At 44.0% G+C, this 23,334-nt stretch overlaps 1 protein-coding gene across 2 annotated transcripts in view; it reads left to right on the plus strand.

Moving 5' to 3' along the window:
- ARHGEF9 (Cdc42 guanine nucleotide exchange factor 9) overlaps positions 1–18,547 on the plus strand; it is a 218,761-nt gene extending 200,214 nt beyond the window's left edge. The window contains exons 10-12 of one of the 2 annotated variants that reach the window (XM_075053735.1): positions 1,967–2,210; positions 2,926–2,994; positions 13,716–18,547. In XM_075053735.1, the coding sequence (XP_074909836.1) occupies positions 1,967–2,210; positions 2,926–2,994; positions 13,716–13,897 (495 nt within the window). In that variant the 3' untranslated portion in view covers positions 13,898–18,547. The remainder of the gene's footprint in view (positions 1–1,966; positions 2,211–2,925; positions 2,995–13,715) is intronic. The other variant, XM_075053733.1, reaches the window with a different exon arrangement.
- Positions 18,548–23,334: the final 4,787 nt, after the last annotated feature.

A 23,334-nucleotide genomic window follows, 5' to 3' on the forward strand; every position in this document is an offset into this window, starting at 1 on the left:
TGTTATCAAGTTTTTTTGAGAATGTGGTGAAGATAAATGCTATTTCTATCAACTAGTCCAAGACTCAAATTTAAACACAGTGCACAGTATTGATTTAATTGAACAAGTTTAGTGTGATGCTTACAGCCTTTTCTCAGCACTTCCCTGGGCGCAGAGGGAGAGGAAAGAAGCAATTTTCCAAGTTAGGACAAAACAGAAAAGATGTTCTGTTGCATATTCAGCCTGAAATATCCTTCTCTTACATTTTGGACAGCATCACTACTCAAAGCCTACATACTAGAGGAAGATGTTTGTACAATACATTAGTTAGTGGATTCTCCCCCCCCCCCCCCCCTCCCCGCCCCGGGAGCATTCCAGAGGAAGGAGCCAGGTTTTACAGACTATGAGCTCCTGGACAGTGCCCTGTCTCACGATCGTTAATACTGTCTGACATATCCATGAGCAAGTTTGCTAAAAAATTATTATTATTTTCTGAGATTAATGATTTGTTTGAAGTAATACCTACTGCTTCTCTTTAAAAAACCTCACTACTAAATCTTATTTGAGTAAATAAATGCAGTACATTGATTTTATTTTTCCTCTTAAATGAATTCTTTGACATAGCATTTATCTTTAGGGCACTCTCAAGAATAAAGAAATATTTAAGTTAATTTAATACACCTAAATATTGGCTTTTGAGAGTGGGTAGAGGAAGGAAATCTTGATTGTGTGTGGCTAAATTTGGCTTTTTAAATATGTATGCCTTGTAACTTGAATCACCTTACGTGGTCATGACTATATAATTAACATTCTGTTTTCTGATGATCATTTTTTGTTATCTGTTCCTATGAAGACATAGAGATGTGGGGCCAATGCTCCTCTTACACCAGTATAAATCAGGAATAGTTCTAGTAAAGGCAGTACAAAATTTGATGAGCAAAGCCAAAATAAGTATGAAGAGGGTAAGGAGGAAAACAGGAAATTACCTGTTTTTCACTACAGTTTATCAGCATCCACAATTTCACATCTATGATTGAGCAGTTGACACAATAGATCTCAAACCACTCTTTTTTAGTGCCAGCTCCACCTACTGCTGTCTCCCAGCTGCAATCATGGTAGCCGATACGCAGCGCTGCTGCATGGCTGCTGCCGGCACAGAGCGGAGGTTGCGCTGGGCATGTCAAACAGCCACAGAGCTGCAGGTGTTCCCATATGAGTTCTGAAAAATTAATAATGAAGACTATTTTACTTTTTCCTTCCCAATGTAGGGGAATGAGCTGTTGCTGAAAAACAAGGGGGGGAAATAATCAGCTTAGAAAGGAGATGAGGATGAACAGGTTTGGTTGTAAACATCAAGAAGGGAAAAAGAAAAAATTTAAGCTGGATCAAGAGGTTAAATCCAGGGCATAATGGGACAGAGATAGGTGAGAAGTTCTTTGAACTGAGAATCAGGGTGATTTTCTCAGCAATGAGTTGTGTATGAACGGGAAATGGGTTCCAAGAAGGGGCAGGGACCTATCTCCCCTGACTCTGAGAATATGTTTGAAAAACAGAGGTCTGCACTACCCAGTCTGTACTGCCAGACATGCCCGAGCTGATTTCTCAAGAGTTATGCTTCTACACAGCCGCGTTTGCAGCACAGGAATCCCATCAGGCCAGTGGCCCGTATTTTCCAGTTTCTCATCTTACGGAACAGAGCTTCCCATCATGGAAAATGATGGAAGTATGTTACCTACTCAAAGGCATTTCTTCATGCCTACAAGCAAAATTTTGCAGCATGTGGATTTGTATTTCATTCTTTTATGCCTATGATCTACCCTATTTGTTTAGCCAGCAACAAACGTATTCACAGCAGATGAGGCTTGAATCATTTGACCAGGTTTCACCATTACTTCTTACTTCTCTTCAGCCCTCCCATGAATTCCCTGCTGAGTTCAAGCTCTGTAAGTATGTTACAATCAACCCATCTCTCCCCTTCTCTCTGTAGGATCTGATACGAAGAGATATTCTGTATTACAAAGGTCGCATAGACATGGATAAATATGAAGTGGTGGATATAGAAGACGGGAGAGATGATGACTTCAATGTCAGCATGAAGAATGCCTTCAAACTTCATAACAAGGAAACTGAGGAAATGCACTTATTCTTTGCCAAGAAACTGGAGGAGAAGTTACGATGGCTTAGAGCTTTCAGAGAAGAAAGGAAGATGGTAAAAGAAGATGAAAAGATAGGTGAGGAATATGAAATGAATCTGAAAGGAGATTGTTGGTAATCCTTAATTTAGCCCCAACTGTTGGAGAAGCCCACATTTTGTTTTGTAGTAGAATTACAGTTCAACCTTGTTCAAATGTCCTTGGTTGCTCTCCTAGTCATAAATAGGTCTCTTTCCAATTCAGTTACTGTTATTTTTGGCCCTCAATAAACAAATTCTGCCCATAGCTTCAAGCCTGGAACCTCTGTGGGTATTGTGGGAGAAGGCAGTCTTTGGCCATCTGACTTCAGAGTCTCCTGGCCGCATCATTTCTGCTCTGGTTAAGCATGTCTCGTGCAGGGTAGGAGGGCAGCAAAGTCAATGACTTACCAGCCGTGCCCTTCCCTCAGCATCAGCCCATAAATTGACTGTAACCAATGTCCGTTCAGGCTCAGTTTGTGTTGCTCAGCTGTAAAGCACTGGGCATATTTATGATACTGTATAAATAATAATGGGTCTAATCTTACTTTTCATACAGCCCCTGCACAAGTGAGATTATAAAGAGGCCTGTCCTTTCAAGGAAGATTTGCTTTTCAGTAAAATACCTGCCTGTACACACAGCTTACTGGGTGATGCTTTGCCACCTAGGGCATTCTGTGTTTGCCAAACAGTGCAGAACATTCCCCCCTCCCCAAAAGAAAAAGAGGCTTTGTAAGCAATCTTCTGAATTGTGTTTGCCGTGTTCCCTTTTTCAGGCTTTGAAATTTCTGAAAATCAAAAGCGGCAAGCGGCAATGACAGTAAAGAAAGTCAGTAAGCAAAAAGGTAACCGGCAACATGCACTGTGCCTGGTGATGTGAGGGTGGAGCGGGCTGGGCTGAATCCTGCTGGGTTAGGATCCAGCATCCCCCTTGAATTTCCCCCTCCCCTTTCTCTTTTTTTATAAAATACCGTTTGTGCTTTGTATCCTTTCTTAATGTATCTGTGGGCCAAATTAATCTCTGGTCTAATGTGGTTGAAGCCAGTGGAATTTCACCAGAGATGAATTTGATCTCGTGTCTCCAGTCTGATGTCCAGAAGCTGTCCCTGGGGGCAGAAATCTATCATCTCAGTTGTTTATCTCAGGCTGAAATGGGAGTGAGTGCGGAGGTGTGTAGGGGTTCTGCTGATTCCCAAAGTCTCCCGTTAGCAAAGAAAGACAGATGGCTAAAATACTGGAGATGGTGAGGGATCTACCCCTTTCCTGCTTTTGGAAAGGGGACACTCATGTTTCCTGGACACTACCTATAACTTTTTAAGGACAGCACAGTAGCATCAGCTGTAGGACATAAAGTATCTTAGTAAAGATATTCTGTCTCTCTAATGTCAGATTCATTTTCCCACACAGGTAGGCTACAGCCAACTAATAAATGCCATGCTAGATATTATACAGAGTCTCAACTGGCGAAACAGCCAGCAGTAATTATCTCTCGCAATAACTCTTGCAGCTACAGGTTTTGAAATAGTAAATACAGAGGGAAAGTCAGAGGGGTCATTTTTCAAGTTTTCCAAAGCTTCACAAAGTCGTAGACTTATTGATTTGTTACCAAAGTACCACGGCACAACTAGGCCTATAAATGGGTTTTGAGAGAACTCATCACTTCTTGGCTATAGTCAGTTCCAGGCAGATTTGTCCCTGCTCTGTACAGACATTGGGGTGTTTTTTGCAAAAATTGAAGGAGCTCTTTGCTTTCTGCCTCACCTGTTTGTTGTCTACTGGCTTTGCTGGTCCAGTAGTGGTTTGCTAGGCCAACTGTAAACTCCTTGGTTTGCTGTGTCTCTCCATTGTCATTAGTCTTCTCCTCTCTACTAACTTCCTATGTTGTCTTCTGAGATGTTCTCTAAAAACTCTCCTGGCCAGATTTTCTAAGCTCAAAGTAGGCACACACCCAAAATTGGGCCCGGACGTGTATCTTACACAATGTACGTGTAGTTCAGGCAGTAGCGGACGCTATCACGAGCTCGGTTTTGCAGATTCACCCCTCAGCACCAGCATGCTTGTCCCTCAGCACGGAAGCAACCACGGAGATTATGGCAACTGGAAAATTAGAGAATCTGACTTGCATGATGGCCATGACAAAAACAGTTTCAATTATTGTTTGCTGTTCAGTTAATTATATTATTAATTAATTAAGGTATTAATTAATTAATAATTGTACTGTTCAGTTATTAAGTGACAGTTCAAAGGTGCCTGAGCATGCCTACCAATATTCCCACTTAAATCACTGGACTTGCATCCTGACAAATATAATATGCCTAACCGTACTTATTTCTTACACAGCAATTGCTCTCTTGTTTTCTCTCTTTCTCTTTCTCTCTCTTTCTCTCTGAGATGAAAAAGGAGGGGCTATTATCTTAGACTTCTCTGACTATAAAATTAATCAGCTCCTAAAACACCAGTCAGCATTTCTTTTATGAAGAATGAGCTTATGCTATAACACTGGCAGTTCTTATTGAGATGAAGTCCTCGAGTCAGACAGAAATTCAGTCAGACCCCAAGCATCAAGTTAAGCGAAACCTGGTTGTTTTACTTAAGACATGAAATCTGAAAAACAACAAATAGGGTCATTAAATTAGTAGCTCTGCTTCTTTTGTCCTACATTGCAGTAATCATAGCCCAGTCTCAGATTAATTAAATTAAGTACCAGCACTGAATGTTTTGCTGAAAACTCTTTAGTTTTCTTACTCTGTGGTTTGACTTGTGCCCAAGACCCAAAGAGATATGTGAGGCTGCCGGAGCAGGGAGCTGGTGGCATTGCTCAGAAGGAGGAGGTAGGAGAAAATTCCTGAGAGTTGGCTAACTAGAAGTGACTGATTTTTTGAATCTTGCCATGTGCATTTTACATATATTGCCAACAAATTTTTTGCCAAAGACCTTGGCACACACCTGGGGCTGTGTTGCTGAGGCTGAGGTGCAGCCCTCCAGGCTGGGAGCAGGCAGACGGGTGTGCCAGCGCCAGGAGGTTGCCTCCTGCAGGCACCATCCCCGCGCAGCCTCCCACAGCACGACAGTAGAATTGGAAGGGGCTTTAAGTTGGTTCTGAAGCATCATTTATACGTGGAAAGCAGTGAAGCCCTTTAGGAGTGGGAATAGTTCCACTGCATTCAACTGAACTATTTATTCATTTAAATTTATGGACTTTGCAGGACAGGTGTCAGTGGCTACAGCAGGGCTTGACGGCTCAACCGCTCGACCTGACATGTCGAGAGCCCTGCTCCCCGGTCAGTGGATGCCTGTTACAGACTTGTTTCTAGATTATCTCAGTTGTTCCCTCCACCTCTTAAATGGGAAACCATGGTAATTTCCCTGTCACAGAATACTTAAGGAAGAGAGAAAAGCCGTGAAGGAAGTGAAATGGAAAATGCAATCAACTTTGTTAGAGGTGAAGCAGAAAAACATTTTTCAAATAGTATAAACCGCCGCTTATTTCGTGCAGTGTTGTACCACACCTCCCAGAAGTATTACTCTGGAGCTGGCTGGCGTGCATTTGAAAAGGAAGCATTTAAACCACTGCTCGCTGCAGCAGATGAAGGAGAGACGCCGAGATAAGAGCTGATAGCAGGGGAAGAAACCTTAAAACTCAGCTTTTTAAACTAGTGAAAACTTTATCCAGGTTATTAAGAGAGAACACAACTCTCAGTGTTTTGAGAAGTTTTTGATCCCAAAATGAGGGTCCTCTGTGGGGCAGAAGTCAGCCCCCTCTGGAAGCAACCCCTTCTTAATGCTCACATCTGTGCAGAAATGCGTGCACACATGCAGTGCCAGGCTTCCTTCCAAATCGATTTAATGATGCACAAGGTCAGATTTCAGCAATATACTAGGATTTGCACTACTTACTGGATTGGGCAAAACATAATGATATTAGACCAGGTGCCTTAAGACAGCATTAAACCAATTTTTGGCCTTCTTTAAGTCCATTAGACATAAAGTAAATGGGTAGTGTTGGCTCTGCACTTTACCAACAGATAGAGAAAAGGGCTGTTTGTTGTTGTTTTTTTTTCTTTTTGCATTGATTGTTCAAGATTTTTCCTCTTGGTTACTGCCCTTTAGCTTCTTTCGATGTCAGTGTGGTAACTGGGAATAGAATTCAGTGTGGTGTCTCCTAGAAATAGTAAAGTAACAGAGAAATTTATTTGTCTTGACTTACAAAAACAACAAAAAACCCCACAGCCCTTTTTAAGCTACAGCCAATCAAGTGTGCAACTTTTCTGCAGGTACGTCCAGGTACCACTGAGGACTTTCGCTGCCTGCACTGACGCCGCAACATTAAGATAGCATCCAGTTGCACTTCCAAAATTGTGCTCGTTGTTGACTAAAGCAGTGGAAACAAGTCTAAAGTTCTCTTAAAAATGGATCCTTTGTGGATCTCCAGTCCATCCTTAACACAGACACAGGATTATCCAGGGTACTTTTTCCAAGTGTCTGAAAACAGAAGGCTCCTTTAGTGCCTCTATCCATCGAGGGCTTCTGTTCTGCTGGCCACTTTTAATCTCCCCTCTAAAGATTAGTGTTTGCAGCTTTCAGAAACATTCAGTTACTTTTCTGATCCCAGCTTTGTCCACATCTGTCCCCATGCAGGACAGCGTGTACATGTAAGGGATTTTTGCTTATGTTCCTGGAAGCTGTCAGTCAGGGGGATTAGAGGTTCCAGTGCCCGGGAAGGGGACCCCATTCTTAACACACCCTTTCCCACTAATGTTTCCATTTTGGAAAATGAAATGTCTGTTCAAATTTAAAGAAGTGACCTTAGGGTTTCCCACCCCAGGAGAGCTCTTTAGACCCATGCTATGAGCCAGCTCCTTCGTGCCCTTCTCTCTTGTCCTGTGTATTCTCCTCTGCACTGTGCCACAGCTTCACCAAAGGAGATGCCCTCTGCCCAGACAAGTCTTTAGCCTGGTGGTCTGGGACTTGCGGAAGGAGGGAAACCTATATTCAATCACATCACACCCTGAGCTTAGAAGGATGCTGTCATTAAATCTGCCCCTAAATACTCAGCTAGGCAAACCCGCAGGGGTTAAATCAACAGCTGGCATGAACTGCTTTGGCCTGCAGTAAAGCACCCTCTGAATCACTGAATTTTGCTGCTAATTTCTTCCTTTCTGATCACTTGAGCTCACGGCGAACTATGTCATAAAAACCCTGACCCAAACACCCAACAGCTTTTCTCTGACTTCTCACACTTCTGCACTTCAAGTTCTCCCCCAGCAAGTCTGCATAGCAAAATGAGATGACTGCATGTTAGCATACTTGTGCTGGCTTCATCCAGCTGGCGCGGACAGGTCTTACCAGGTAACAGAGTCTGTAGGTACCTCCTGTCATTCTCTTGAGTGTTTAAGCCTATTTTATTGCATCTTTGTTGCTAACAAGATTGACGTGGCCCTGACATGTTTCCCTATCCTACTCACACGTGTAGGCACAGCCTCGGGGGGATTGAAGGAGACTGAGCAACACATAGACTAACCACTTTAAACAGAGGGGTATTTGCATTTTCAGATAATCAGGGTCACTTCCCTTTTTTCACAGAGCTTCCCCCAGTGTAGGTGAAAGAATGGAGCTAATCACGTTCTCGGTGGTATTTCCCCACAGATTCAGAGAAATCACAGAGCTTATCCCATTGCTTGTAAAATACAGACCCTACCCAAAACGCAGGTGTCGTGCAGTGCCCATCTGCGGCTCGCCCAAGCACTTCGTGCTTTGGGTGCGCAAGCACTGGTCTCATTGATGATAGTGTAGATAGATGGCTTCTCACTCAAGGCATTAGTAACCCAGCTGGAGTCAGTAGTATCATCTGAGATGCGGTCAGATATACAAGCTAAGGCAAATCATGAATAAATTCTTGGCTGGGAGACCTCTAAGGATGGTACCGGTGACTCGGCAACGGGCACATGCTTCTGAGCAAATTCTCCAGGGGATTTTTGTGGTGAGATGTGAAACGGACCTCTTGGGTTTTCCGCTGGCCCTCATGTGAAGAGCCAAGATGACTTGTCATACTGAGATTCCAACTGAAATAAGTTTGTCAGCTGAGATACTCCTGCACTTTCAGTTTGGTGAGGTACTTTAGGTAAGCGGCAGTGTTGCTACCCAGAAGAGGCTGCATTTCAGGGCAGCGATGGATGAACTGATCTCTTCCTACCCATGAAACCGATGGAGTGGTCTTTGCTATCCATGTACAGAATGCTGGAGGAGAGGGAGGCTATATAAATACAAGATGGGATAAATTAGTTTTCACCTGGCTTTGATTGATAAAGCCCTAGTATCATTTATTCCATCTAGCTTTTGCTTATCACATGAGGAGTCATTATCTTAATGTCTAGTCTAATGACATCAGGGTGCAGTAACAGACTTGATAAATAGACTCAGGAAGGTCAAGTTCCCTCAGTATTTGTAGATAGTGTGGCTGGCTGTGGAATAGTCAGGATACAAATGACTGTTTTCTTCTGTTGCATTTCTCAAGCTGCAGTTAGCTCTTTTCCCACCCTCTGCCTCCAAAACAGAGAAGTTAGGCTAGTGGTTGGAAAAGGGAGCTAAGGCATGTTCTCCTCACCGGTACCATCCCTGGTAATACCTGCCTCTGCCAGGCCATCAAGTAAAATCCCCGGCTGCGTAAAGAGCCATGGCTAATGGACCACTTAAATTCCTCTTGAGTTGGGCGAGTATGACAAAATTGGAGTCGGGTACTTTAGCATGGAAGTGTAAATTGGTGAAGTCCGCAGCTGCCCAGGACTGCCTTCGGAGGCAGACGTTTCCTGTTCACAGCTGCCATCCACACCTCTTGCCGTAAAAACTAGGTCTGCAATCAGGGAGCAGAACTAATATCAGACACAGCATAGTTTGCCAACTCTAAACGAAAGAGCAACCAAGGGAATAGTGGTGAAGTGCTTTGAGATCCTCTGTTGAAATGTGCTGAAGAAAGGCAAAGCGCTGTACCTGTTCAGCCATTACTGCTTCTTTCTTTAACTTAAAAATGTTGCTATTGCAGGAGTAATTAACCGTACAACAGTGTTCTTGAGGTATGTTCCCGGCTACCCCACATTGTGTATGGGTTACAATATTCAGAATGAAACTGAATTTATGGGATTTTTGAGCATGGCTCCTGAAGGATGCAAGTTGGCTCAGCTGCTATTGAGATCACAGGTAGATGAAAGGCTCCTTAGCGCAGAGCACTGCTGCTTCTCCTACCAGCAGCCTCCACTCGGCCAGTAGAGAAAGCAGGTGTTGATATTTTATTGTCTCCCACTCAACTCTGGCTAATGAACAGCATGGTATCTAGACAGCTAGGTAGAAGAAAAGCCTATGAAATAGCTCCTGGTCAAAGTAAAAGCTAAAATCTTAGAGGTTGAGGATGGAATAAATAGCTTGTAAGGCAAGTTTCCATGGTTATGTATACGCAAATCTCAGTGTATTCTGTGTATGTTTTGTATTAACTCTGGAAAGGTGCAGTGTTAATGTAGCTGTCCTGCTATATTACAACTGGGTCTGTCTGCACGTGTCCATGTGGATTGCTTGTGAGTTAATAGCATGCTCCTAAATCTTCAAGTGCTACCGAAGTTGTGTTATAACCTCAAATAGAAGAGAGGCTTTGAAAAAAAGAACGAGAACGGAAAAAAGAGACAGTTTTAAATCTTTGTGTTTTCTTCTGAGCTGAGAAATCCGAAAGATTCCAAGTGACGTTGCCCAGTACTAAAAAAAGACATGATTTCAACTGACAGCGCAGCATCTCTCTTTACCAGTTTTGTCTAGCCAAATTATAAACCCCGGAGTTTTCTTTTTCTCATTCTGAACAGATTTCCACAACCCCCACCCTGCCGAACGATCTTGCTATGCAGCTGCAGCCTTTATATTCTGCTACAGTGCAGAATTATGCATGAACCAGCAGAAGGAGCTCCAAGTCTGGTCATTGGTGCATAGCTGCTTTCTTACGCCTTGGAAAGGCAGCGCAGCAGCTGTGTCTAGAAATCATTACGTACCTATCGATTCTTTCCCTTTGCGCTATGAATGCTGTTCGCCAAGCAGCCCAAAATTGCATTGGAAAAGAGCTTTGCTCATTTCTTTCTGTTGAATTGCAGTGGAGTTATGGCTTTGCATATAAAAAAAAAATTCCCTCGAGACAATTCTGCACAACGGCCCTGAGTTCTGGTAAGGGAGCAAACCACTTCAGTGCAGAATAGAAAAGAAACAACCTGTCATACTTTTTCCCAAAATTGCTCTTTCTCAGGAATTGAAGATGTGCAGATTAGGTGAATCTCCTTCCCCACCCCCAGTTCCTGTGTTCTACCTTGTCAAGAACACGGGTATGTTCAAAAAACAAAAAAAGCCATTCTTGGGGCACCTCAAGCTATTGCAAAGTGCTGTATCACAGTTTCACAAGAAAATGTATTCTTACGGCATTATCAGCCTGACTTGCCAGAGCACAAATGTTTTTATTTGCATGCCCACAAACACACCGTAATTATGCATGCCATTGAGATCTGCAGTTTTGATCATTTAGGCCATGGAGGCCATTTGATAAATATGATAAATATGCAAACCTTCGGCTGCTTATTCAAGTAGAACCAGCCAGGAGCTTTTGACGTTCATCCAGCTTAGATGTTAATGCCCATAGCCTAGATCCTCAAGCAGGGCCATGCGTACAACTTTGAGAATATGGGTCTAAGCTTCTTCACTGAGGGAAGTTGCAGTGTGTGCATGGGTATGTTTCAAGCAAGGATAAACATTTTTCAGGAGTTTGGACCAAAAAAGGCTATTTTGGGAGAGAACTGAATGGGGTTTGCTAGTGATCTGGCCAGGGGAGTCTGCCTTTTTCTCTTTTGGAGAAGACAGACTATGGATTACATTCTTTGCAGTGTAACTCCATCAATGTCAGTGGACTTCAGCCAGACTGTCTTTTCTCTACTTCTTCAGCCTTCCAAGTGCATAACAATTTGCTGATGCAGGAGATTTCTTAGCATTTCTGTATCATGATTAAAATACATTAGTTTACCCTTCACAAATTGGTTTAGAGACAATAAAGACCTCAGCCCAGCTCAGCATGGCGAACCAGATGCATCATAAGGCTGACTGCTGCTGTGCAGCCACAGGATGCAAAAGACATTGGGCCATGTCATTAAAGCAATGTGGTTTTTAAGGTCTTCCAAAGCTAGAAACAATTGCTGTATGTCCCTTAGTAGCAGCTTTAGATTCACGGCTCTTTTGTGTTGTAGAACATTAGTAATCTTGGTGGCACAAGGACTATTTGCCGTTGAAATAATTCCTGGTCCTTTGGGTCAGTCAAAGATCCAAACCACGTACCAGACAGAAGAAGATCTATTTCCCAACGCTAGCCATGTAAGGTACCTGTACCAGATCCTAACCTTCCCACAGATCCTAAAATTCCTCACCAGTGTCTGCTGGGAGAAGTGGCCAAGGCACTAAAGGCTGGTCGCCTCCAAGAGAATGTCTACACTCTTGTATGGGTTCAGGTCTAGAGTTTGCCCTCCAGAGCAGACTCTGCAGTTGGTTACACTGTCCAGGTTGTTCTTTTCAAATAAGTTTGAAATATTAACTGTGATGAATTTGTTAAAGGTTAAGAAGTATGAATCACGGAGTGGTTTTTGTCCACCGTAACAAAAGATGTTGGTTACTCCCTACGGTGGACAGAGAGCTGCATGATTTGATGGTATTTGCTGTAAAGAAGGAGAAATCAGTTAGACATAGTCAAGATGATATCTCCATTTGGTTTGAACCTTTTGAGGATTTTAACAACCCTTGATTGGTAAATTCTATAGCAAGGGGAAGCGAATTAATTCTCTTTTCTAAAGCCATACTAAAGCCTTAGCTTTGTATCTAAAAGAGGTCCTGAATTATAATGCGGCAACGTATAAAAGTTGTCTGATGAGCTCCGTGAGTGCACTTTGTGAGGCTTTTTCCTTTGTCTGTAAGTACCCGACTGTGTGCAGCCTTCCTGTGCCCCGGCCGGCCAGCGCTGGTCCCACAAAGCATGTGTTTGTGTGTGGGTAGGAACCGCTAACTGAATGCAAAGAGTCGCATTTCTTTTACACACGTTGCTGTGGTACCTGGGTGCTAATCACCGTATTTTGCCTTCTCTAGCACCTTCCCAGCCGAGGATCTCAAAGTGTTTTACAAACATTAATTAATTTAGCTTCACAACCCTCCTGTGAGGTAGGTGGGTGATGCCATCCCGCTTTCCAGATGAGGACACTGATCTACTTGGGTAGAGTCACCTCGCTCCTGCGGTTAAAACCAGGGGAGGCAATGGCCTCGAGATGGCCCTTGCGAAGCCTGCCACCCATCATGCAGCCGGGGCTGCCCTCCCCGCAGAAGGAAGAGCAGTTCTGCATGCAGCAGAGGGGATCCAGAGATGGCCAGAGCTTACAGCAACCTGCTTCAGAGCCCTGCTCCTCTCTCCTTCCTGCCCTTCTCTGGAGTTGTGGTTTCCAGCCGATCACGCTACCCTGAGGCTGAAGGAGGGATTATCCCTCGTCAGTGGTGTTGTGGGGAAGGAATACAGAAGTAGCTATATTACTCTTCCCTGTAGTCTACGCTTCGGTGGTTGGTGACTTGCCTCCCTTCTGTTCCACCTCCATTCACACAGAGCTGCCCTTTCTACTCCGTCCTTTACAACAGGTTGTGTAGGTCCCAGCTTGCTGAAGCTCTCCCTTTCCCTGGGAAAGCTGTAAGGGCAGCATCCCTCACCCCGTTCCTGCACAGGAGCTGTGACTCACGTATGTGGGAATTATGCGTCTAGAACCTGAAAGCATAGCCTTGCCAGTCCATCCATTGCTACCAGTTTGGATTGGGCAGAATCAGCCTTTCTTGCATTGTGTGCAGCCGTTTTTGGCTGAAACCAGACTGGTAGATTTAAAAAAAACCCTATGGAAAAGTCCTACAAACTTTCCTAAAGAAAATAATGAGTTGCCCTTTCTGTAGGCAGAATAGCGCTGAAGCAGCACGGGTCCCTGCAGCATAGTGCTTCCTCCAAAGCAGCTCTGCTCCATTCTGGCACAGGAACCGGTGACCAGTGGTCCTCGGGGTCACGCTGCTCGGGGCTGCTCACCGGGGCATGTTGGGGCAAAACCGCTTTCCGAGCGTAGCTGGGAGGGAGGGTGAAAACAAGCTTGGTAACAGCGAGCATTAAATTCGCGAGCGGGTTGAATGATGCGGTTGTCTGCCTGCGTCTGACCAGATTGATACTGCACATGGCCTGGCCGTGCTTGTGCCTCGTTAGGTCACGCAGGACTTTTCCATGAGGGCAGGCAAAACTCTGCCAGTACCAAAGTAATGGATCTTTTCCAAATCTTCAACTTATGGTCTAGCATAGGTAGCCTCTGAGCTGAAAGTTTAGGCAGCTGCTGCGTTCCTCCATAGATTTGCCATCTCTAGCACGTCTCCCTGTTGTTTGGGACCCTGGTTATTAAGTGATAAGAAGCGATAGCATGACGAAGAAAGACTATTGACCCAATTGCACTTTGACTGATCTGTTTCTTTTTCCCCCCAATCATCGATGCAGGTGTGAGCTACTCCAAGTCGGTTCCTCCAGCCTACCCACCACCCCAGGATCCATTAAATCAGGGACAATACATGGTGACAGATGGCATATCCCAGTCCCAGGTCTTCGAGTTCACCGAACCCAGACGCAGCCAGGCACCATTCTGGCAAAACTTCAGCAGGTTAACACCATTCAAAAAATAATACCTAGAGAGATGGAGAATTTTAACTTAAAAGAACTAAAATTTAAAAATAAAAATAAATAAAATTATATTTATAGATGGACCTTTTTTCGGAGAAGCACTGTTGCAACTAAATATATATACATATATATATATACACACAAACATTTTAAAAATAATAATATATATACATATATGTATATATATAGAAGGACCAAAAACTTTTTTGTTGTTTTTGGGAAGCAATCTGCTACTAGATACTAGGAAGCACCAATGATTTCTAACCATGTGACCTATTTTATTTTATTCCATTGGTCGGACATCTTTTTTTTTTCCTTTTCTTCTTCATTTTCATTCAAGTCATCATTGGCATCCCAGAATGCTTTCTCGCTTGTGTGAATTCATCATCGAAGTTCCTCATGGACTACATTGGTGTATATTTTATTTGATTTTATTTATGGGGGGGGGGTGTTTGTTTTTTGGAGTGTCGGGAGATCTCTGCTCCCTCTCCCTCCCTCTCCGTCCCTTCCTTGGCTGTCCCCGGAGTTGCCATTTCAACGAAGAGCATCGACCCTTTCCCCGTCCCCGTCCTGCATTCTCTGGTCTGACTTGTGCCTGTCTGGATGTGCTCCCTTGTGCACCATGCTCTGCTGCGCAGTATTTCTCTGGCTTTAACTGTTTTGTTGTGGGCAGGTGAAAACAAGCAGAAGGGGTATCAGCTCTTTAGGAAGTGAGAGATGGGTTTTCCTCAGTTAATTTTTTGCAGTTTTTTAAGCACTGTCTTTTTCTCAATTCAGTGTGATTTGTTCACACTCGGAGTAAGACTGAGAAAAGAATATCAGGGGCTTTGATTTCTTTTGCATTTAGTTTTATTTCTGTGGGATTATCTTTGATTTATTTTCTTTTTAAGCTGAGACACGACTCTGAAAAGCCCACTCCTATCTTTGTTTTCCATGCAAAGATAAAAGCTTAAAAACTGACGGCTTCATGCCCTCCATTCCAGCTAGAGGAAAATTGGCTATTAGGCTCCAACAAATGGCCAGTTTTCCTTCTTCAGGAACTAAGGTCCCATCCTGTTGGCCACACTCACGCCTGCACAGTACTGCGTTAATGAACCACTAATTGCCATTTACAGGAGCAATGATCCCAAAAGTGAGGACCATGACTGCACTCACTGCCTGCTCTACTCTATTGCATACCAGATCCCCGGCCTCGCTTGGGACCGACCTCCCAAGCAGAACATGAGCTGCCGGTAGTGACCCCTTAGCGAAGGATCATTGCCTAAGTAATTGGAAGTATTTACCTGATATTTAATGCACCCAAGCTGCAGAGGAGTTGAGAACTGCCTTTCAGGAAAGATAGGGATGTGACCTGAGACGTTTAGCCGTATGACCGTGATTGCGTGACCTAATCTAAATCGGTGATCAGTTCAATCTAAACGGCATCAATGGTTGGGCAGAGGTGTATCAGTGTCAGTGGGCTCTGGAGTGATTAGCTAAGCTCTCCAGGTCTCTTTCTCTCTCTTTTTCTCCCTCTGGAGATTCATAGCTCTATTTTCAAAGACATTTCCTACAATTTCAGCCTTAAGTACATTTGTTTGCAAGCGCGAAAGCTTATGTTTAAGCTTGTAAAACAAATCATTGTGCACTAGGATGATTTTTTTTTCCTAGGGCAAATGAGACTGTTTAACCAGATTTAGAAGATGAACTTAAAAACTTCGCAGAGCTATTCTGCAAGCTCCTTTGAAAATGTGGGATGAAGTGATTGATCATGGTATTTATCATTTTCTTTTGAATCTGATACACCACAGAAGCACCCCAGGCCAACATGTTTTTTTCTCCCCTAGGAAATACAAGTGAATGGGAAGAGCAGAGAGTGTGATTTCATTATTTTGATGGAGCCTGTTTTATTTCAGGGCATATTGCAAGGCAGTGGCTGTATTTTTTATTGAAGTACAAAAATAATGTCAGCACTTTTTAGTAATCTAGAAATGATCGATAAACAGCAAAGCTGGATGAGTGTTTTGGAGAGGAAGAGTGGCCCCTCTGTGATAGGCAGCTGCGAAACACCGGGAATCCCAAATAAGAAGCAACCCAATTTTATATCAGAAATTATTTTTATGCTCTTTTGTATCTTTGCATTTTTATGGTCAGATTTTAATATTGAATATGTAGCAAATATTATTTTGTTTCTTTAACAGAATGGGTATTTAAAGAAGTGAATGAGATGGGTTCTCAGAAGTTAACTGAAATGTTTTACTATTTCTGAATGGCTGGAGAGATGGAGAGAGAGAGAGAGAAAGAGAGAGATTACAGACTGTTGTCAACATGATGAAAATTTCACTTATTCCTTTGCCTTTTTAATTGCTTAGGGAAAAAAAAGTAACAAGCACATTAGTTAAGCCTGTTCATTTACTGTTTTGTGCCTCAGAGAGTGAGAATGAGACATCCATAATTTTTATGAGAAGATGCTTCCTAAATATTCAGCACTAGGAAAAAAGAAACACCACCGCCACACCATTATTTGCATCATAAATCAAGACTCGCTTGATCTGACAAGGCCACTTGTTGGACTCGCAGCTTCTTTCTTAAACGGAAAGCCAAAACAAACTAGCATTGCTCGTGCTTGCCGAAGCCAGGCGGCAGGCAAAGCAGATGCAGGCGTTTGTTCCAGAGGGAAGAGGGGCTGGCTCTCAGGCAATGGCATTCAAGAAAGCTCTTCCCCTCCATAAATTGCCAAGGTGCTGCAAGAGATGGAGCATTATCACAAAGAAGAACCAGCACTGGGTCCCACTTTCACTACCTACTGTGGCTTTCCCAATAGGGAGCAGGGTTGGGCTGCCTCATGTGTCTGAACGCGCTGGAAGCAGCGTAGATGCAATCAGACTGGGGTGATTTTGACCGAGCATCTGATACAGACTTTCATTTCAATGCCAGACAGGAGGAACCCACTTACCATTCCATATGCAGAAACAAGAGAGTTGTAAAAAACTTACATGTTTACGGTATTTCTCTGTCTGAATCTATATATATATATAAAAAAATAAAAATACCCTCTTCCCTAGGTAAATGACATGCATTACCCCTTGACCTAGACACTAGAACAGAGGATCTAAATTCAAGACTTTCGCCTCCCCACCCTCTCCAAAAAGATCAAACAAGAACCAACCTAGGTGCATCTAACAGTTGTAAATAGAAAATAATACATAGAGAAATATATTTGAAATTTGTTTCAGTTTCTGGATGGTCACTGGCCATCCGTTGCAATGTTATTGATAGTACACTGTGGTGCTTTGGGTTTCTGGTTTTGTTCTCTTTATGCTCTGTCATCTTTTCATTGCAGCTACATTTCAGGGAACATGTATATTTAGTAGCTATTGTAAGTTCTGCATGGCATCACCAAGCTTATTTTTCCTTAAGAAGAAAAGAAGAGTCTGTAGGAGTTTAAAGGCACTATGACGACAGGGACTTGTAGCAGAGAATTTAAAAAAAAAAAAAAAGGTTTTTAAAATTCTAGTTTGAAGCCAAATACTGATATTTTAGTGCTTTTGGGGTTTTAACAGTAAGAGCAAAAAAAAAAAAAAAAAAAAAAAAAAAAGGATTTTGGTAACCCAGCTGATCCGCACTTGCCAGTTTTATTATTTTGTTTATATTGGACTGTTTGACCCTGTCAAACAAGTGTCAAAGTTGTGTGTATAAAACAAAAAAGTGTTTAAAAAAGTGTTGTAAAGACACTGAGCCTTATGAAAATATTTATGGAATTAAATAAAAAGAAGTGAAAAGGCATCTGAAGGCATTTTAAATCATTTTCCTCAGAGCGGTCTCACTCTTTTTCCCAAAGGCTGAGCACAAATCGCTGGGGTGGGGCTCCAGCTTGTCAGCAAAGCAGACACTAAGACATTCCTGTGTAACCAAAAAATAGGTTTGTTCTGGAAATATCCCACCTCCCCCTTGCTTTGTGTCCTCCAGCTGAACTGAGTGACATGATTAATGAGTAACCGGAGGTTCAACGCTGACAAAATACCACCTTGCAAGTGCTAGCTGGGGTTGCTCTAAGTGGAGCTCGGATCAAGTCTTCTGCGAAACATGGTTTTAAAATGCTTTCTATTACTGAACTTTGCTCAGCTCCAACCCAAACTTGAAGACAGCCGAATTCTCCAAACAGACATCTAATCACAAATACGTTGTGAGCAACATAAGGAGCATTTCAGAGCATGTGGAAGTAGAGCAGGGGGTGGGTTTTCGAGGGGAGGGAGCCTGGCCACACGCTGCTCCGCTGCAGAGGGCTGAACCCAAGGAGAGGAGCAGGTTCCTGCCCTGGTTTTCCCTTGGCGTGGAGGGAGCAAGTGCCCACAGGCAGAAGGAACCCTGAAAGGCAAAGCGCTCTCTCCAGAAACCCAGCGGCATTTTGCAGGTAAGACAGTTGAGTCATGTATTTCGAGATAGCCCAAAAATACAGTTACAACCAGGAGAACTGGGGTTACCGCACCATGGCATCCAGACCCAGCAGCGGTCGGGAGCGATGCCTGCCGTCACGTGGAGAAACACAGAGGCACACGTACCAAGTTGCCATAAATAATTGCAGCCAAAGAGCTGCATTTTCAGTAATGACACTGACTTTCTGCTCTTTCCTGTCTGTCCTGCGGGTGCCTGTCTGGGTGAGTGACGGCCAGTTTGCTGGCACCCGGACTGACCCCATCTTCAGCCCACACATATTAGGAAACCAGTCAGACAAGGGAATAAAAAAATGCAAAATCAAAGCAGCTCTGCTGTGGGAGAAGGAGAGGGAGACAGGACAGAGGCAAAGCTGCGAGCACAAAGGCTTCTCCAGGGCCAGAGTTTGAGCGGGTTCAGGAGCAGGCTCACCCAGCCCTCAAACATCACAGCTTCACATTTGCCTACTGCTTCAGCAATACCCCAAGCCAAGCTTTTTTCTCTTGCTTACATTATTGCTTGCAATGAAGAGGACATTGCTGCCGTGCCAGGGTTCACCTGTCCAAATAATCCTGTTTCTCTGGTAGCGCGTAACTGAAGTCGCTTGGGAGGATTGGCAAAGCGTTTCCAAAGCATGCTGCTGGGGAGAGCAGACGCAAAATGCAGTTACATATAAAACCTTCCATTAAAGAACACCTCTCCTACCCACACTGGATCTTTGCAGGCCAAAAAAGTTGTTTGCCAGAATTTCACGCACTCCCCTCCAAGTTTGCAAATGTGAGCTGTGGGGAAGAAGGAGGGGTTGGTCAGGGAGAGCACGAGCTATATGCATTGCCCAAGATGTGTAACATACCAAAAAAAGCCCTGACGAGGGAATGGGGAAGAAACCCGATCACTCAGCATGTGTGTTGGGAGCAAGAGCACCACCAAAGCTTACTCAGAAGCAATAAATAATCTCCATGCCCCTGCAACGCGCTCCCACCCCGGCTTGCTTTCCTGGTGGTGGGCAGAGAGAAGAGCACTCTGTGGCCGGGAATGCCGCTGCAGCCTGTAGTGGATAGTTAGCTTACGTATGTCATTTAGTGACAGTATTCGTTTGTTTTTGGCTTTCTCCAGCCACCCAGCATTCAGCCAGCTACTATGAGCTGTGGTTGCATAAAACAAAAACAAAAACCAAAGAAACCCAGTTAAAAAGTAATTTGTCTTGTGGGGTGCTAGGTACGTTAGGCTGTATTTCTGGGTAACAGACCAAACCGACCCTCGGAGGCGGCAGCAGGGGCACACCAGGACAGATGTGACCAGCTGATCTCTGAGACCTTGATGGAGAAATTCACATAAATGCATGCCTAAAAGTCCACCATTTTGCACCAAAGCTTTTATTACCTACATGTCAAAGTACAGAATTCAGTTTCAGAATGAATGATGATTAGTAGGGAAATGACTTAAAATGAACATCTACATTGATTCTGCCTGGTTTGATGCTCTGTCATGCTACTTCACCTGCCTGTGCAGCTACCGAGCTGTGTGGCTGAGGGCACGTTCCTGTGCAAAATACATGGGAATGCCATGTAGAGCCGGCTGCCTCCATGGGCACAGTCAGGCCCCGGCTCTGCTTGGGAACTGTAATAGAATGAGTAAAGCTTTTAGGCTGATATGCTTGTGACGTGACAGGAATGTTGTATGAACGACTTCGTATGTCAAAGCCATCTCTGTTTTATCCGTGTATATATCCATGGTATTACAGCCAAGCTTTTGCTTTTTAAGGAATCGGACTTTCAATCTGACTGATGGTGTGGGATTACAGATCCCAATCTACTCCAAACAATAAATTTTCTTGTTATTCTGTAGCTAAGAAGCAGCACCAGGCTTTGCACTAAGTACAGTAGCGGGTCAGCATCCTCCAAAGCATGTAATGCACCATCTGTGCTGGGTTTATAAAGAACAAACTGGAATTGCATGTTGCTGGGGTTGCAGCGGGAATAACTGGCATTTTCGAGAGCGTTTCTAAGCACTGTCCACCGAGGGTTTCGCAATCTTTTGCTGCTAGGGAAGGACGCTAACTGTTTAACTGCAAATACGATCTCCCCAAAACTGCAGGTACAAATTGTAAAACTGTGTTTATTTGTCTGAATCTCTTACCTTTGCTATGGAAATGAGAGACATGGTATTTCTTAAATGCTTTTAATGTTCACCTCCTTTTTTTTCCAGCTCTCTCAAGGCAAAAATGCATCCTGGTGAAGATTTGCACCTTCTCATTTCAGAGCCACAGTAATTTGTTACCTCTTGCAGGTTTGCCAGGGTCTCTGTGCTCAGCCCTTTCCACAGGTTGGGCCAGGCAGCAGCAATGGCTCAAAAATGTTTCCCTGTTCCAAGACACCCCCCAGCACCCATTTCCAAACCTTCCTCCAGCACCTCCCTGTCGACACAGCAGCCAAAGCCAGTCTGGTGGCATGTGCATTTTCTGAGGGACATGGAGCACTTTCCTCTTCTTTCAGTACTGGTTACAGCAGCAACAAAAAAAATCTTCAAGACAGGAACACTGTGGTTCTTTTATTTTTCAAGTAGGAGCACATATAAAAAAGTTAAACCCTTGCAGAAGCACTTGCTTCATAAAGAAAACATCAGTGCTTGAAAAAGTGCTCTGGTGTGGGGCATCTTGTCAAGCATGTGTCACTGCTGCCTACCTCTGCAGCTCACAGCTGGAGAGAAGAGTTGGTAATCGCATTTTGAGCTGAGATGAGGGCTGTGCGCACACAGGGCTTCGTACACACGCGCTTTCTTGCCCTGTTGCTATAATAGCAGAAAGCTGTAAAGTATGCAGTTAGAGCCTATCTGGCTTTTGTACCCATTGTACAGCTGAAGGGGAACAGACACACATTTTTGCTAAGATTTAGGTTTTTCAGTATAAACCATGGTACTAAATTGTCTTATAAATAACCTCTGAGAATTCAGGCTCCAAGACACTCAGTGGTATCTTCCTGGCTGGTCCTGGAAGTCAGTGGAAGTTAACTTCAGAAGAGAAGTTTTTGTCTCTTTTTTTTCATCTGAAGAAGTATTAAGAGGATATATTGGTATGTTTGCTTCTCTTTTTAGCTCACTTTTACAAAAGCTGTGAAGCTTTTATTCATGAAGCAGCTACTCAGAGGGTGTGTATGTGTGCATTCAAGCCTTTGCAAGTTCATAGGAAATCAGAAAGTAGGTGGCCCTTGCCCAGAGCACGATTTGCCGTGGGCGGTGATGCCAAACAAGTAACAGCCGTCATCCATGCCAGCAGGGCCAGGGCTCCTCTTACCTATACAACAGCCACCCAGCGTCTCCTTTGAATCAGTGGGATTTTTCCCTAGAACTGTGTAACTGAGGCTTAAAAAAACAAACAAAAAAACAAAAAAAAAACCCAAACCAAAAACATTCCAGACTGTTTTCTGAACTGGTATAAATTGGAACAACCCCAGTGACCCACCACAGGCTTATTCTTATTACAGGTGTAACCGAAAGCAGTACTTGATCCAAGGGTTTAGTGACTGGATTGATCCAGACTGGAAATGCTTGGAAATAGTTTAGCTCAGCCACTTAAGAGGAAGTACCTCTTCCTCCTAAAGACAGTGATTTTTAAGGCAGGTTTTATATTGGCTGGGTTGATACTGTATCACATTCACTGCAAAACACTGCAGAAGTGTGAAGAGAGCAGCAGGTTTGAGCAAATAAGTCATTTACAGAGGTGGAAGTCACTGCTGTCATTATCTCAGAACGTCCTTTGTCACTGGCTATTTCTTTATCCTGAGCAAGAGCTGGTCTATCTAGATGAATGGTCTGAGCAGAGCTTTGTTGAGCCGTATTGCTCAGGTCGTTCTAATGTCAACTTGACGCTGGCTGACCTGGACATTTGATAGCTTTTCCACCATCAGTCACTCCTGTGCAGCCCAGGCCACAGGGGTTTTTTGAGTCAAAGGTATTTTAGCACATCTTAAAGTGGAATTGCTTTCCATGTATTTGTGCTATCACACTAGTTCCTTGTTTTCTGTTTGGAATCTGGATAAATGCAAAGAAGTGCTATTTGCTGTATTTTAACTCCCCAGCAGCCAGACCAGTGCTTTTCCTGTGCCATAAACGCACAGCCTTCCAGCACACTCTGGTCCCCATCCAAACGTCAGCTGACATGAAAGTGTACAGTTTTTAGAGCCTCACAGGCCCAAATCCAGCAAAGGACGAGACAGGCAAATTGCACTAATAGTGCAATTGTAAAAAAAATCTGTCACTTGCTGCCTTATCTGACCTAAACCACACCATTTGTATTTCGCAATTTATTTTTCAGTTTGGCTGGAGCCAAGCTCTGTTGTGGTGGTGCCCATGGCCAGCTGTGGGGGGCCCTCACACTCCCAGGGGACACCCAAATGACACAAAAGCCTGTGGCAGCCACCAAGAGCCCTGCTCCAACAGGCAAAAGCACTGGTGCCCGTTACGTGGGTGGGTGCTGTGTGTATGCACAAGGTGGGTCAGGAAGAGGGAGGGTTCTCTCATCCTGTCGAGGGGAGCTGTAACCATGCTGCCACCTGCCTTAACAAAGCCCTTATCCTACAGGCTGGTTTTTGAGGGCATATGTGACCAATGCACTGATTTCCTCAAAGTTTCACTCCCCCACAGATACAGGGCAGCAAGAGAGGAGTCCCTGGCCAGCCCTGCTGCTGCGGTGGTTTCACGCTATACAAAGGAAATCCAGAGTCTTTGGACCAGGAAAAGAAAATAGGAGCAAATACAATAAATACTCGTAGCTGTGGTGAGAGCCGAGACGGGTGACGTGGTCTCTGGTTCTGCTCCCAGGAAGGTTTGTGCCCATTCTCTAAGGACTGTGAGTGTGCAGGCTCCCCAGAAAGCCACTGCGTTTGGTCCTGCCGAATCGCCGCCTGAAGGCATCTGCTGTTTGCCGGTGACAGTAAAGGTGACTGCAAAGGTGATGCTAAATGGCCTTTGACATGCAAGGTACGTATCCTGCCTGCAGCACCTGCCCCAGCCTGGATTCCGGCTGCGG

Source organism: Buteo buteo, chromosome 22 (assembly GCF_964188355.1).
Source record: "Buteo buteo chromosome 22, bButBut1.hap1.1, whole genome shotgun sequence".
In the NCBI taxonomy this organism is placed as follows: Eukaryota; Metazoa; Chordata; class Aves; order Accipitriformes; family Accipitridae; genus Buteo; species Buteo buteo.